Here is a 17,000-nt window from a genome sequence, read left to right on the forward strand (position 1 = left end):
TGATGACAATTCGACGAACAATTAGTCTTCCAATAAACCAATTTCATAGTAAAATGGTGGAAACGGGAAAGAAGCACAATAGGAAGTTTCGATCTTTTTTATGAGACAGGAATTTTCATTTTGACATAATGGAGTGGGCAGCAAGAGATATGAAATATGAGAAATTAGTGATTACAGGTTCAAATTTGTAGTTAATGATTTTTTAATCTAGTTTAATATTTAATTTAAAAAACTAAGAATGGAGTGTTCTCCTATAAGACGTTCAATTCTTTTGTGCTAATTTCAATGGGCTAAATAAGATGCCTAGAAAAAATTAAAAATTAACAAAATTTGAAAATACTAATTAAATTTCCCTTTCATCACATTAAATATTTGAAAATACTACTTTTGTTTGGTTTGCATGAGTCCACGTAGATAATTGGTTAAAACACTACTGGAGTTCTGTGAATTTCCTACGGAATTTTCTACGAACAAATATCCTCAGGAATACTCGAGGATTTTGCTGCGCATAAATACTATCCTTACGTATTTTACCTGCCTAAGAAATCCTTGGAAAATTCCGCACGTCTTCCTGCGGGTTTTACTGCGGATCTTCTGTGATTTTCTTGCGGAATTTTCATAATCCGTAGGTAATTACGTAGGAAAATTGAGAGTTTCTGATATTGATGTTCTTATATATAGATGATGTTATATGAAGAAAATACATAGTAAAAATAAAATGTGATATGAAAGACAAGGATTGAAAAATTATCATATATCTGGAAATTTTAAAACTGCTATAAACATAATTATCCATCAAAAACAATATGATAGCAATGTTGACGATAAAAAAAATAGCAATGTTGGTCAAGAAAAAATAATAGTTGTTCTCTTTTATTTTTATTATTGAAATTAAAACAATATTATATTAAAAAGAGAGAATTATTTTTACAAAAGCACCAGATTTGGATTCTCTACATTCAAAAGATTTACGTTCACCTATATTCACTTGCATTTTCAGTTAGTGTAAAAATCCTAAGAGAGAGAATGGAGAGAGATAGCATGGTAGGTGGTAATGACAAACTTTACCTTAGAAATAAACTAAATGTAGGTAAATGTATGATTTTTTAATGTAGAGAATCCAAATCCAAATCCAAAAGCACTCCTCGATCTTTATAGATACCCATTTATACTATTTTTTTTCACCACGGTGAAAAATTCTAAAGGAAAATACTTAATTGGGCACAAAGGTTTGAGCACTTGGTTTGAGCACACATACATAATTGAAAAAATATAGAGAGAGAAAATAATTAAATAATATTTCTTTTTAAATAATTAAATCAAATATACTTTTTTGTGTAGGTGCCTAAATGATGGGTCTAAATGCTTGTGTCCAAGCAAGTCTTTCTCAATTCTAAAAGCGTATGTTTTAAAAAGTTTTTCAAATTTATGTATTAATGTATTGAGGTTTAAAGTGTCACATCAGTGGTATCAGGTTAAGTTTGTACCGTCGGACAATGTGTCATGCGTCCATTATGCTTGCATGTCTATTCTGTTGTTAGTGTTATTGTATTTGCACTTTGTTCATCCCTCTTGCTCTTCTTCCGATACTGAGAATTACCTAGAGATTGATCCATTCATTTGAATTTTATATGGCATATTTTACTATGCTCAGTTGTATGTCTTAACAGGGTTTGAACTTTATGTCCTTCTATTTTGGAAATTGTGGGGACTAGGACAAAACCCAACGAAAAAACATTGTGCAAGACCAACAACTCCCTCGTTAAAAATTTTACTAGGAAAATCCAAATGGTTAAAACCATTGTGAAAGGAAAATGATGCAGTGCAAGAAATCAACACCAACCAAAGATAAATTCTTAAGGAAACCAATACTACATAAGCAAAAGAAGAGAGTGACACATCAACTAAATCTAAAATTATCAATTTAACTTTATTCTTATTAATTGCAAATCTTGAGATGTAATTCAACACTCATAAACCTATCAATCTTCTAATTTCTTAGTGGATTAAACTTTATTCATATATTTGGTTTCAACATTAGTATTACACCGTTCAATCGAAAGTTTATAACATATAACCTCTGTAAATCTTTACAAAAATATAAAACTATTTTCTATTCAAGTGTATCAAGAATAACGTCATACATAATTATATGTAAGATGTTAATCTTGACACACTTGATAATTTTATAATATGATTGTCTTATCTCATTCATGTATAGATTCCAACTCTAAGGTCGAAAATTTTGTCCGGGTTTCAACAACTCTGGATGTCGTCGAGTTAAAAGGGTTTGGGGGAACGATCAAGTTTTCTTCTTCCAGAGCCTCTAACATTTGGAGCACAACTTTTATAGATGGACGATTTATTGGGTGCCACTGAATGCACCATAGTCCTACAATTGCGAGTTTCTTCAAAATTCTATCATCTTCTGCTCCTTCAATAGTCACATGCATATCTCTCCCTTCAAGTAGATTGTGAATCCATTCTGGATATAGAACTTGAAAATTTTCCTCAGATAACTGACCTATATTTTTTCTTCCTCCAACCATTTCAAGCAGTAACATCCCATAACTATATATGTCAGCTTTATACGATACATTTCCGAAGTTCCTCGAAAAAACTTCAGGTGCAATGTAACCTAAAGTCCCTCTTGCAGCAGTTACTGACACTTTGCTTTGATTTTTAGAACACAATTTTGCCAAACCAAAATCTGTAATTTTTGGAACAAGCTTGTCGTCTAATAACACGTTATGGGGATTAATATCGAAGTGAAGAATTTGCTGATCACAACTCATGTGAAGATACTCAATACCTTTGGCTATGCCGAGAGCAATTTGTTGTAGCTTCTCCCATCCGAGAAAACTGTCCGTATCATCAGGTCGGGTTATGAAGTTCTGTAACGAACCGTTTGGAAAGAAATTATAAACAAGAGCACGATAGGATCCATCAGCACAAAATCCAACCAAGCGAACAACATTGATGTGATGAATTTTTCCCATAGCTTTCACTTCGTTAATGAACTCTTTTCCATCGCCCTCGGTGTTTTTAAGCATCTTAACAGCAACAAGAATTTCATTAGATAATTTACCTTTGAAAACTGCACCATGAGCTCCTTCACCTAACTCTTCCCTAAAATTATTTGTAATTCTCTTTATATCAGCATAAGAGAATCTTGCAGGGTTGAGTGTCCTGTAGTCCTCTAAGAACTTTTCGATTCTAATCTCATCTTCGCCTTTCAGTTTAAAATAGCTATAGAGATGCAAACAGGCTGCAATAATCAGTGTTATCATAACTGAACCTACGAACACAACTGCATAAAACAACACTAATTAATTTATGAGTAATTATTGCCTAGGAACGAGTATAATATATTGACTTTATGCATACCAAATTAAAACATGACACAAATAAAACTTGTAAAAAATCATTAGATATAAAAATGAGAGCATGGGTCTCCGAATCTATTAGATATTCCCTAAAAATGTGGAATAAGGAGTATTATTAACACTCAATTTCAAATACTCTCTAACACTCAATCTCTAATAGGATGAATTTTATAGGGAAATGATTAATCTCGTGATAAAATATGTCACGACAAATTCACGACATGTTTTTTTTTTTTAATATGAATTCTTTGTGTTTCAGCAGCACTCTCTTATTTTTGTCATGTAATATTCACACCAAATTAGTGGGCAGTATTTATTTCAAATATTAGATTTAGTGGGAGCAAAACAGAGTAGCATAGCACATTGAAGTATATAAATTAAAGACATATGTTTTGAGATTGAGAAGATGAGTTTAAGTTTAGAGTAGTGATACATAGACCACCTTATGTGGCATGTATCAATTGTACACCCACATACAATTGTGATATGTGTCCATGTGGTCCCTACACACACAAAAAAACTCACATTCACACACTCTCGCACACTCTTAAATGGAAGTGGTACATAGTGTGTATTGGAAAAAGGGTGTCCATGAAACATTATCCTTAAGTTTAGTAGGCAAACGGTTACCTACCTAACACTTTTTTATTTTAAGAAAATATAAAAATAAAACTTAAAAAGCTTGTAGAAATCAAATGCTAGCACACTTCGTGATATTTTCGGGATAATGGCAGTTGCTATATATAGCACTGCTCAATTTTATATGGGTCTCACTTTGAAACTGCATCTCACGTAACATGGTGAGACCCACATGGATTTCAGTGAAGTACACTTTGAAACTGAACACTCAATAGCAAGCTTTCCTATTTTTGACTGTGTTGAAAAAATGCTGAAATATATTTTTGGTTTATTTCAATATACAACATTTTATTTCTTTCTCCTCTCAAAAAAAAATATATATACAATATTTTACTTTTAGGGTCTTTTTGATCCCAACAAAAAGAAAAAAAACATTTTACTTTTAGTTTTTGTAAAATAATATCAAATGTTTTGAATCCTTATAGATATATCATTTTTTCTTTTGATCTTTTCAAATTTCGTTTAGTCTATATAAAATTTGTTTATGGTAGAATTAATCTATTATATATGTATATATAATATTCATTTTAATCCTTATAAATTAAATAAAATGCACTACATACTCCTAGGATTCTTTCAAACATAAACAAATATTTTGGATATTAAAATAAAACAACAACCAAAAATAAATAAAAAATGGCGTATCTGTATGTAAGAGATATAAAAAAAATATATTGGATGTTAAAACCATTGTTGTCAAAATTCCAACTTAAATCCTAAAATCCATGATTTTGCAACTTTATTCACCTTCAACGACTCAAATCCATATCAAAATCCTAATAATATCGCATCAAAATCGCACAAAATCGTGAAATCCATACAGAATTGCAGGATTTTAAAAGGTTTTGAAGGATATTTTATGGACTTTAAACTGAGACATTTAGATATACAATTAATAACATATATTTAGCTTTATTTTTGTTTCGGTAAAATCCATCGATTTTGATTGTGATTTTACGATTTTTTTATCGTTTCTACAAAAGTAATTGAGTAAAATCTATTAATTTTGATTGCAATTTTACGATTTTCGATTTTGCTCTTTTCTTTCAACCTGTGGTAAAATCCCAATTTTGACAACCTTGTTTAAAAAAAAAAAAAAAAAAAAAATTTAACAAACATGTTTCATGGACAAACAAGTTTCCCTACACCTACGACCACTATTTAATCACATGAAAACTGCTGTTAATTCAATATAGTATAAGTTGAATATTGTCTATGACATTTGATCAAATGGCAAAACACAATCCCGTACCAAGATTGATTTCCTTATACACATTAGACCAAAGTCTTACGATAACATGTAAAGTATCCCTCACCTGTGGCATATAGAAGTATCTTCTTAGTTGGTTTGTGATGACGGTCAAAACATTCTATCTCGTCTTCGGTTCCATTGTTTTTCAGTTTGCACATCTTCCCTTCTATTTCACACTTGCTACAATTGGGTTTTGACCATGTCAGAACCAAAATATTATAATATTGCAGCCTATTCCACAAGTGCCACGATGAAGAAACAATATCTAAAGTCTTGGTGCAGAGTATTGGGTCCAAACGCGAAGCAAGGAGTGTATCTCTAGAATCAGCAACATAAACCGGGCAGGATAATGAACTACAATCCATGAAAGTGAAGCTAAAATTGTAGTTATATTTGTTCGGGAGATCCAGGAATAATTGAAAAGGAGAAATTTGTGATTTAAGTAGCTTTAAAAACTGTCTTGGAAGACAATTTTCAGGGTCAGATACTTCTAAATATTGGTATTGATAATCAATTACTGTGACTTCGAGTTTAATTGGACCAGAATGTGAATGAAGCTCAAGCAGAGTTTTGTTTGTGTCTGAACAACTAAGATTAAAGCCATTATAACTGCATCCATATTCTGTTTCTCTGTTGTTAAGTCGGAAGGGAAATCGGATTGGCGGGCCGTGATGTCCGCACCTAAAATCCTTTCGACTACAACCATTAACTTGGCACATACCTAAGTTGCAATTACAAAGCAAGATGAGAATCAAGACCACCAAAATATTTGTAAAGGTGACCATTTTTGTAGTTATTGATAGCATTAGGGTAACATATGGTTTGGGGAGAGACATTATAAGAAGAACCAGATTATAAAAATATGTAAGGATAATAATTGTGACGATAGTCCACATTGAACCATAATATTTGAAAATCCACAAAGAAAATCATATAGATATTTAAAAGACTTTTCTTTTTCTCCATGAAGTGAACCATACGATCTAAAAGTCCACATTGAAATTACATACACCCTCCGGTCACTATTATAAGCAAAAATTAACATTTTAGATTCATTCATTAAATGATGTATGTGGTCTATAACAAAGACCACATACATCATTAATTCAATGAATGTAAAATGTAGATTTTTGCTTATAATAGTGACCGGAAGGTGTATATATTTTCTGTTTGGCGGCTTTCAGAATAATGCTTATAATGTTCACATTCAAAGTAAAACTCTAAACTTATAAAAAAAAATGCATTAATTTTGTTTTCGACCGGCTAAAAGGTAATATCTACTTATCAGATGCTCAATTATAAAGTAAAACCCAACACTCTCCCTTATAAGTAGAGCTCCACTTTCAAACAAGGTAAGTTAATTTTTTTCCTTCAAACCTCTCAACCTTCTTGTTTTCCATTTGACTTGGACGTCGGAGCGCTTGTGCAGGTACGACCCCATCTGTTTCACCGGCAATTGGGCACTTCCATAAATTCTGACGAGATATTCGACAACGGTACACTTTTCTTCTATCGATCCATCTGCAATGTGAGATTATATATCTTTCTCAAGATAATATTGTTACCGGACACAACAAATTTAAAATTTATTGGATTTGTTTTTGTAACAACCGTTTGGATCGAATTGCATTAATCTATTATTTGTTGTTTTTTTTATTTTGATAATGCTTATTAGTTAAATTTAATATATTTTTTTTACTATTTCATATATTTTTAAAGGACTATTTCATATGTTTTAAACATAATTGTTAATTTGTCCGTCCACCATATATTTTTAAAGGACTATTTCATATGTTTTAAACATAATTGTTAATTTGTCCGTCCACGTGTGTTTAGCTCAGTTGGTAGGATGATGCACCCAGGGTTCAAAACTCCGACTCCACAAAAAAAAAAACATAATTGTTAATTTCTAGCGTACTATAAAATATATTTTGTAGCTAATTATAATACCCATGTGTATGGGATAAGCTAATCATTGAAGGGATTCAACTCCCCTAAAATCGGATTACACACATTCAAATATTTTAAGATATCGATAATTATTCAATTACGATCGGACGATTAAAATTCAATCTCTAAATTTTATATAAAAATAAATATTTTCCTTTTTTGGAACTATTGATGACCGATGTCCCAAGTACACGATTAATGTTCCTCTTAGGACTGTTGATCACTGATGTCTCAAGTGCATGATCAATGTTCCTCTTATAAATAAATGCATGTAATCCAATTCCTAATTGAAGAACGTATTAGGAAATAGCGTAGGAAAGTTCCATCTTGACTTAAGATTACATTTTTCCTTTAAAACTGTACTCTACCACCAAAACTAGCATTGTGAGTGAAAATGGTTTCAACCTCTAACTTTGGAGAAAAACCCAGATATTCAAGAGTTGTGATAGTGTTTCTTTACTTGTTTCTACTTCCACACAAAACTTATCCACAAACTTGTTCTTCTTCCTGTGGAAAAATTTCCAACATAACTAATCCATTCAGATTAAAACATGACCCAGACCACTGTGGTAACAGTACGTACGAGTTGGATTGTGTGAACAACATTACAGTATTGAATTTGTATGATGGTTATTACTTTGTGCAATCAATCAACTACAACAATTACACAATACGAGTTGTTGACCCAAACATTCAACCCACCAATTGCTCCTCTCTCCCTCACTTCTTCTTATACAGCAACAATTTTACCCAAAAAGATACTAATTCATACGAATACAGCTTATTTCGATCGAATTCCACGTATGAGTTTTCCGATTACATTGATTTATCTAGGCCTGTAATTTACATGGAGTGTACAAGTCCACCTAGTAACGTTGTGGATATGTATTATGCGGATACAACTTCATGCATGGGTCAACACAACATATATGTAATTGTTGGAAACCCACAACTTGGAATATTGGAGCCTCAATGCCGTGTTAAGCTTGTTACTCTCACATCCTTCTGGGGAGATCCACATATTTACGACAATAACGTTATAGGTACAAATATCTTCTCTTCCTTCTTCTATAACCAATGACTCAATTTGACTATATATCACTATTTTATTTTTTTGAAGTATACTATATCGCTATTGATAGCATATTTTATAATCCCTTCAAAAAAAAACATATTTTATAAAGATAAATGACGATATACAATATATTGTCGGATTTATCTCGCTAAATATTTTGAAAATATATATTTTATTTTTTTATAATTCTTGTTAGTATATATTTAAAATATTAAAATTCAAAATTTTATATTGTCAAGTCATTCCATGTAAAACAGTCAATTGAATATCTTACGACCGATGGAATAGGGCAACTATGATATGGAAACAAAAAGTTGACACGAGACACTTTTTTTTTTTAATTAATATTTTTAATCTTTCAATTAAATCAATATTTCTTTTTTTTAAATGAATTAAATCAATGTTTGAATTGAAATGTATTTTTATATGTTGATTATATACGGTGTAGATTTTTTTGTCTATAAATATTATTTCTTTTATAGGCAACGTATCATACATCGATATTCAGAAGGCACTAGGCTATGGATTTGAAATTTCCTGGATGCAAGCCTTTTGTCCTTGTGATAATTGCTACCTCAAGGACCCTACTGGCGAGATTCAGTGTTCCAGAGACGACTACTGTAAGAACTTAGTCCTCTGTTACATTTTCATTACGTCAGAAATGTTAACCAGTGCCTTTGGGACAGAGGCACTAGTTAAGGATATTAAATAATAACTTTTTATAAAAGTTTGTGTAATTATTGAATTGAAAATTGAAAAACTTTACTCCATCCGTCCCTCAATAGATGACTTAGTTGACTCCAACACATGTTCCAATGCATATGTTTTATCTTTGATATCTACAATTTTCTACTAAAAAAAATTATGAAAAATTAATATTTTAAAAATATTCATCAAGACGAATCTAACAACATCTTACATGATATTATTTATCTTTGTGAATTAGTAGAAAGATATTGTCAAAATATGTCAAGTCAATAATGTATATTGTCAACTAAGTCATCTATTGAAGGACGGAGGGAGTAACATTTTTAAAATAAATAATTACTTAATTTAATATACTTAAAAGTGCTTTGGGGTAGATGTTAACAAGATCCTATAAAAAGAAATAAATCATTTTATTGTCCCAGTTGCGGTAAGAGCTTAGCTAGCATATTTATTGTTAATAAACTAGACTAGGGTTTTGGAGAGAATTAAAAAGAAGACGTAAGGTTACGGTTTCCAATGACATTAGGTGTCAATATGTTATAAGAGAATATAAGATACTCCTGTCCTATTTACAAGAAACAATTTATTTTTTACATACATTGAATAATTTACGTATCTAGTCTACAATTTAAACAAGATACATAATTTATTCAATGTATCTAAAAAGTCAACTGTTTCTTGTAAAAAGGATCGGATGGAGTTATAAAGGTTCAATAATTTATTAACAAATACCTATCTTCAAACTCGTGATGCAACTATAGAAAGGGAGATGTTAACTTGTGCCCTTAAGGCACAAGTTAATGAATCAAATATGGAAATTGTTTATAGGAAGATGTGCATTATATTTAATTCTTAAGTTTTTAATGAGTTGAATGCACACAATTTTAGACAATATTTTTTTTTTGGGTTTCTTAACATGTGCACTTAGGGCACAAGTTAACACTACCCCTATAGAAAACATTACTAAGAGTCAAAAGTTGAACCTTGAACAAAGTGGATATGAGGTCGTTGCTTTTACGAACTCAACTTGGGAAACATTCATTCGGGAAAAACTTCAGTGACTTTGTCACTCAGTGACTTTGTGACTTTGAACGAATAAAATTTTGACAAATGTCAAAAACTTCTAAAACCAGTTTTAGGAAAAATGATTTTATTACCTTTTATTTTAGATCCAAATTATCAGGATATTACTCAAGTAAAAGCACAAATTAAATGGTGCGAAGAAACAGCTCGATATTATCTAAGAGAAGATTTTGATTATTTTCTCTTTAAAGAAAATGTAGAATTAGCTGATCCGTTAAGAAAAAACCTTAAAAAATTAGTCAGATAATTTATGGATGGATTAATAAATCCATTTGGAAAAATAATACCACAATCATTCATATTAGAACTTAATTATAATAATATAATTAGAGTAAAAAACCAAATTGAATGGTGTAGAGAAACAGCATTTTGGTTCCTAATAATTGGAAATGATTATTCTACATACTGGGAGTATGAAAATTTAGCAAATCTTTTAAGCCTTAAAATACAAAAGTTTACACATGGCTAATAAAGGTGTAAGTGAAAAAATACAAGATATTTTTGAAAATCTAACAACACTTCAGAAACAGTTAGACAAAATAGTAGAAGTTCTACTAGAAAATGAGTTCAAAGAAAAACTTGAAGAAAAATTATCTAATTTAGAAGAAAATCAAAAATTGTTAGATGAAAAAATTTGTCTAAAAATAGATGATCTAATTGATCTATTAAAACTTTTACCTATAAGAGACAAATGTCTAACTCTAGAAGAATTACAATCTTTTGTCAAAAAAGAGGGGGGAGACATAGTAGAAATTTCAGAAAAAACTGAAAAATCAGAAAAAGAAGTACACTTTTTTGCACCATTACCCTAAAAATGGACGAAACAGAAGAAGAAATAGCTAATCAGCTAAATGAATTACAAACATTAATGGCTTCTCTAGATATTAATAGAAAAAAACCAAATAACCGAAGAATCTGATGACGAAAACAAATTTGTCTACGATTTTGGATCAGAAAGTTCTTTTAGTATGGAAGAAGAACCACAAGTAGGACTTGTAAAAACTGATGAACAACCAGAATCATCAGTACAGGGTCGAAAAAGAGGACGCCGAGAGGGTGAAGAAGAATTTATCGACCAAAAAATTATTCAAGACAAAATGAATGATAGAAAATTTAAACAAATACCATCTAAATATATACCTACAATAAATCGCCACAAAGAAGATAATGTTTTAAACATTGACTGTAGTGAGGATATTAAAAAAGAGCTAAGGAGTTGGTATCATGATCACATGGTAACAATCCAATTAGACCCTACACTAGGGAAACTAAGTCCAAAAAGTATTTTTAACTATTTAAAAACAAAAACTATAAGAAATGCTTGGAGTTTTATGTCTGAAAAATCAGATTCAGAACTTCCATCAACAACTGAAGAAGTAATAAATCATGTCTATTCAATTTTGAAAAAAGAATTTGTAGGTTTTGATGCGCCAGAAGCAGAATCAGACCTAGAAAACACAAACATTCATAGAATCCTTAATCTAAGAATCTGTGATATGTGTTATGTTGAACCATTTATATGTGAGTTTAGTAAATATTATTATGCAATATCTCCACAAAAGAGATTACAATATAATCTTTTAGGATTATTCTACAATAAACTTCCATCATCTGTAGGAACAATAATGGAAAAAGTAATCCAAGAACACCTAGAAGTAATCGTAGGATTAGAAGATACTCTAGGAACAAGAATAACTGCATTAAGGAAATGGATATCCGAAAAATGCATGGAAAAAACTGCTAAAAGAGAAGCAAAAAAAAACGTTTGCTGTGATAGAATTCGAGACAAAGTAGGAAACTACGGTTGTAATAAACTTAGAAGGAAGAAAAAGAATAAGTTTTTAGAAAAATAGATCGTTCTGAATATAAAAGAAAAAAGAAATTCCCTAAGAAATTCAATAAACAAAAATATTTTAGAAGAAATAAAAAATATCCTAAAAAGAATTCATGTCCTAAAGGAAAGAAAACATGCACATGTTGGTTGTGTAATGAAGAATGACATTATGCAAATGAATGTCCTAAAAAGAAAGATTCTAAAAAAGAAACCTTGAAATTAATTTGGGAAGTAGGTTTCGAACCAATAGAATCAGATATAGATTCTGACGAAAGTAGTATTTTTGAATATACTACTGAAGAAGAAATTGAAGAATGAGTAGAAAAATTTTAAAAAATGGAAACCTTAATGCAACATTTATCCATATAACACTGAATAAAAAGAAAATTATGGGTTACATTGATACTGGTGCCACTTTATGTTTTGGTAGGAGATCCATAACAAAGGAAGGATGGATTAGACTACAAAAACCAAAAGAAATTATCTTTGCTGATAAGAAAAAACACCAAATTTGGTTTGTTCTAAAACATGTTTTTATAAAAATTGAACATAGGTATTTTTATGTAAGATCAATTTATGAACATGACTCTGGAATAGATCTGATAATAGGAAATAACTTTTTAAAGTTATATAATCCTTTTATTCAAAAACTTGACACTATAACATTAAATTGGTTTGATGTCAATAACCCAGAAGAAAGTGAATTTGTTACAACAAACATTATAACAAAAAATGAAATTTTAAAAGCAATTTCAGAAAATCTTAATATACTTAGATGTATGTGGGATAAAAGAAAGTTTTACTTAACGGTCGAACAAAATTTAGAATACCACTTAGATCAAGTTTGTTCCGAAAGTCCATTAGATTCTGTAGTAAATAAAATACAGGATTTAGTTGTCATAAAACTTAAAGACCCTAAAAAAGAAGTTAAGGTTCTATACAAAATCCCTTATTCATCTGATGATAAGGAAGAATTTAAAAAAGAGATAGCAGAATTATTAGAGAAAGGTCTAATAAGAGCTTCTGTCAGTCCACATTCAGCGCCAGCTTTTTATGTCAGAAAGCACAATGAGATAAAAAAGGTAAGGCTCGAATGGTAATTAACTATAAAAAACTTAATGATGCAACTATAAGTGATTCTTATAAGTTACCAAGAAAAGAATATATTTTTGAAAAGATAAGAGGATGTAATTGGTTTTCATCTCTCGATGCAAAATCTGGATATTGGCAGTTGATGTTATCCGGAGAAACAAAACCTTTAACAGCTTTCAGTTGTCCAGAAGGACATTTTGAATGGAATGTTTTACCATTTGGTTTAAAACAAGCACCATCGATATATCAAAGATTTATGGACAATACTTGTTTTATCTTGGTTTTTCGGGTGTCAAACATTGATTAAGTTTGAACCTTTTTAACCTTTGATATCTCATTTTTTCTTGGGAAGGGAAAAATAAGAAAAACCCTTGAGAATCGAGGTCCGGGAGTTGTTTTCGCTACGGGAAGGTGTTAGGCACCCATAACGACTATAGTATCCTATAGGAACTGTCTTTACTTTCTACGCGCGCGCTTTATTTTTAAATGCTATTTGAAAAAATGATATTTACACCTAAGAGTTTACTAAGTCAAGAATTGGAGGGAGAAGAAGATGTTTGAATTTTTATTTTATCGGACTTGGAGAAGTTTTGACTTCTTGCCTACATACCCTTTTAAGGGATCAAACTCCATGTAGTTCTCTTCCAAAAATGTTTTTATTTTTGTTGATTGATTTTAAGTTTGAAAATAGAATTTTGAAGAATAAGAGGGAGAGGCCTCAAGGGCATAAGATTTGGAAAAAATGTGCGGTGGAATTAGTTATTTTGCAAAGAAAAGGTCTGAGTATGATTAAAATTCATTAAGATTTTTGTTTAAGAAAATAAAGGGAAAATCAATGGGATTTTGATCCCAAAGTTTATTTAGAAAATGATTTGAGTGATGTTGTTCATATTTTTTGGAAAAGAGAATTTTTCTAAGTATCGCGATTCCTAAGCATACATCTAAACATACATTCCCTAAGCATACATCTAAAGTAACCATGTGATATGTGTGCATGTGTCGGTGCTTGTGTCGGTGTACATCATTAGAGTCCATTGTCCTTTACATATGCCCTAGTTTACATGCTATGGTCTTGCAAGAATTTAAATTGCATAAAAGAAATTACAAAATTCCTAGGTCATACATTCTAAGTCTTGGTATGAGGATTGAAGTGCAAGAAGTGAAACTTAAAGTGGAAGGATGAAATGTGCTTATGAAACATGAGATGAAAATGTTAGTAGCATAAGATATAGAGCAAGTAAAAGCCACTATAACAAAAGTAAAGAATTGACATAAAGACAAGCAAAAAATGATGTGAAATGGACCTAAAAATTCATCACCAATGCAAGGTTTGAATATAACCAATAATCCCCATATTTCAAAGAGTTCCCAAAGAGTTTCAATTCAATTTTCACAAAGAGGATTAAAGGAATGCACTCTACCAAACATCTAAGACCAAAGTTAGGCAAATTCCACATTATTTATTTACAAACACAACTTGGAAAGCAAGCCACCAAAAATCACATGCACATGTCCATTAAAAACACATTCAAACTGTAGTAAATTCCTCACAAAATCACATACTATGAATCACAAATATAGGTCAAGAATTGGAATCAAATTTAAGCCAAATTTCACAAGTTTTTGACATAAAATCTCAAGAATTTAAACAAGAAAATGTGTCAATATTTTTTATAAAGTTTTTCAGTGCAAAATCAACACAAGGACATCACAAAAATATCAAGAAGTTCCTATAAATTTTAGAGAATTTTCTAAAACATTTTAGGCATGGCAGGGGTTCAAATAGCAGGACAACAGGTATACATAGCAAGAAAAACGAAGGAAAATGAAAAAAAAAAAAGTCCAGGCCCAAAGGAGAAAGGTCCAGAAAACACAGGGAGTTTCAGGGACCGTTGGATTGATCCAAACGGATCAACCCTAGATCCAACGATGGGGAATGCGCTGGAATGGACCGGTGTTAGACCGGTCCGGTTCAGTGGTTTATAAAAGCTAAGGGGGACCGGTTCACACCATTTCACACCTTCACTTCTCTCTCTTCTCTCATTCTAGTGAGAGAAGCTCTCACTTCTCTCTTAGAACTTCATCTTCCTCCTTGTGTTTTCTGGAAAAAACGAAGAACACCGATGAAGATTCCGGCGACGGTTAGGTTTCCGGTGACGGAACCACCGCGTCGGAATCCCAATCTTAACCGTTTTTGAAAGCTTTTTGTGCTGGTGTGTTCGTCTTTTCTTCCTGAGTTTGAAAACCTAACTCGTTTTTCCTAAACCTTACTAGATTAGTGCAAATCTACACTTGAAGTTACGATTTCAACTTTGTTTCAATCTTTCCAAAATTTCTTGGAACGAAACCCTAACCTAACTTATTTGTTACGCTGATTACAGATATGGACTCTGATTTGCAAAATAAACGGTGAATCCTCGTAGATTCGTATTCTAGGGTTTCGGTTTCAAACTTTTCGAATCTTTTTCAAAGTTCTTCGAGAGAACAAGTCTTAGAACTTGCTAACCTACTCTGATTCACCGTTTATTTGTGTTTGCGAACCTTCGTTGAGCTTTTTTCGATGAAAAACGAGGAAGTTTTTGTGATTACCTGGATTGGAATGGAGATTCGAACAAAGATCCTCCAGAAAGCTTCTGATTCTTCTAGTAAGTGTTGAACCGAAAATAAATTGGTGAAACTCTTCTTCTTCTTCACCGGTTCAAAACTTTGCTTCAATTCCTTCTTCTTTTCTCTCAAAACCATTCTTCGTGATCGTGGCGAATTCGTCACCGTAAGTGATGAATTCACACTTGAATTGCGAAGAAAACGATTCGATGATGAAGATTTGATAATAAATCTCTGAGAATCGCTTCAATTTTGTTGAAATTGCGTTGAATTTGTAGTTCTGGAATTCTAGGGTTTTGATTTGGGGATGAAGGTTCTTGGTGTTCTTGAGAAACGGTTACAGTTTTGATCCTTTTGGAGAAGAAAGAAAATGATGAATGTGTTTGTTGAGTTGGCGTATTGTGATTGATGATGATCCTGTTGCAATGATTAGGCGGCCTTATATAGGCTGCCATGTGTTCTGATGATCCAATAGGACGTTGACACCTGGATTGGACCTTAACAAACTCGGCCTTGGCTTAAAATTGACTTGAGGACTTTTCTGCAATTTTTGAGACTTGAGGGACTAATCTGCAATTTTGTTAAAAGGACTACAAAACAAATCTTAGAACAATAAAGGACTGGACTGTAAATTTTTAAGACTAAGGACTAAAATGTGAATTGAAAAAGATTTTAAAAGAAAAATAAAATGGAAAGAAGGACTAAAGTGCAATTTCTGAAAGTAAAAGGACCAAAATGAAAATAATAATAAAAAATGGAATAAAATTGGTAAAATGGACAAAACATAAAGTGAAACGATTAAAAATAACAAAACGGACTAAAATGAACCAACTACTAAATGAGGTAGTTTAAAGTAACCTCTCTCTGTCAAAATTTTGTGTGAAATGACCAAAATGCCCCTAGGGACTAAAATGGCTCAAAATGACTCAGATGCAAGTTTTGAAATGGGTTTTAACATGGAATTGAAACAAAGGCTCATACAACAAATTAAAAAGACTCAGAGACAATTTTTCAGAGATTAAACAGAGTTTTAACACTGGAAATGACTAAAATGCCCTTGAGGACTAAACTGACTCAAAATGTCTCAGATGCAATTTTTTTGAAAGGGATTTTGACATGAATTAAATCAAGGACTTATACAAACAACTTGAAATGACTCAAAGACAATTTTCAGGGATTTAAAATGAAGCTGGACACATGAAATGACTAAAATACCCCTTTGTTATGAATTTTGCAAATAATATTGAAATAAAGTGCATAGAAACATGCAATTGATCAGAGACAACTTCAAAATGACTTGATATGCAAGAAAAACATTTGGACGGTTTTAAATGCAAGAAAACATGGACAAATACACAGTTGAAAAGATTTTTTTTA

General features: G+C 31.3%; 2 protein-coding genes across 2 annotated transcripts in view; one reads left to right on the forward strand and one right to left on the reverse strand.

Moving 5' to 3' along the window:
* Positions 1–1,994: 1,994 nt before the first annotated feature.
* Positions 1,995–6,101, reverse strand: LOC146953033 (rust resistance kinase Lr10-like). The gene is made up of 2 exons (XM_085707636.1): positions 5,342–6,101; positions 1,995–3,310 (listed from the first exon to the last, which is right to left on the reverse strand). Exons 1-2 carry the CDS (start codon positions 6,081–6,083, stop codon positions 2,208–2,210), a joined length of 1,845 nt encoding a protein of 614 aa, XP_085563762.1. The 5' UTR covers positions 6,084–6,101; the 3' UTR covers positions 1,995–2,207.
* A 1,507-nt stretch (positions 6,102–7,608) lies between these two features.
* Positions 7,609–17,000, forward strand: part of LOC146953034 (rust resistance kinase Lr10-like) — a 41,612-nt gene continuing 32,220 nt past the window's right edge. The window contains exons 1-2 of the mRNA XM_085707622.1: positions 7,609–8,270; positions 8,785–8,922. Of these exons, the coding sequence (XP_085563748.1) occupies positions 7,622–8,270; positions 8,785–8,922 (787 nt within the window). The 5' untranslated portion in view covers positions 7,609–7,621. The remainder of the gene's footprint in view (positions 8,271–8,784; positions 8,923–17,000) is intronic.

Source organism: Medicago sativa, chromosome 1 (genome assembly GCF_051527215.1).
Source record: "Medicago sativa cultivar Bolivia chromosome 1, Bolivia_mono, whole genome shotgun sequence".
NCBI lineage: Eukaryota > Viridiplantae > Streptophyta > Magnoliopsida > Fabales > Fabaceae > Medicago > Medicago sativa.

Bases quoted from the DNA above. Each gene is read 5' to 3' on its own strand.
- LOC146953033 (XM_085707636.1), bottom strand. From the start codon at position 6,083: ATGCTATCAATAACTACAAAAATGGTCACCTTTACAAATATTTTGGTG. The intron at 3,311-5,341 runs GTGAGGGATACT...TGTTTTATGCAG, and splicing joins GATACTTCTATATGCCACAG to TTGTGTTCGTAGGTTCAGTT.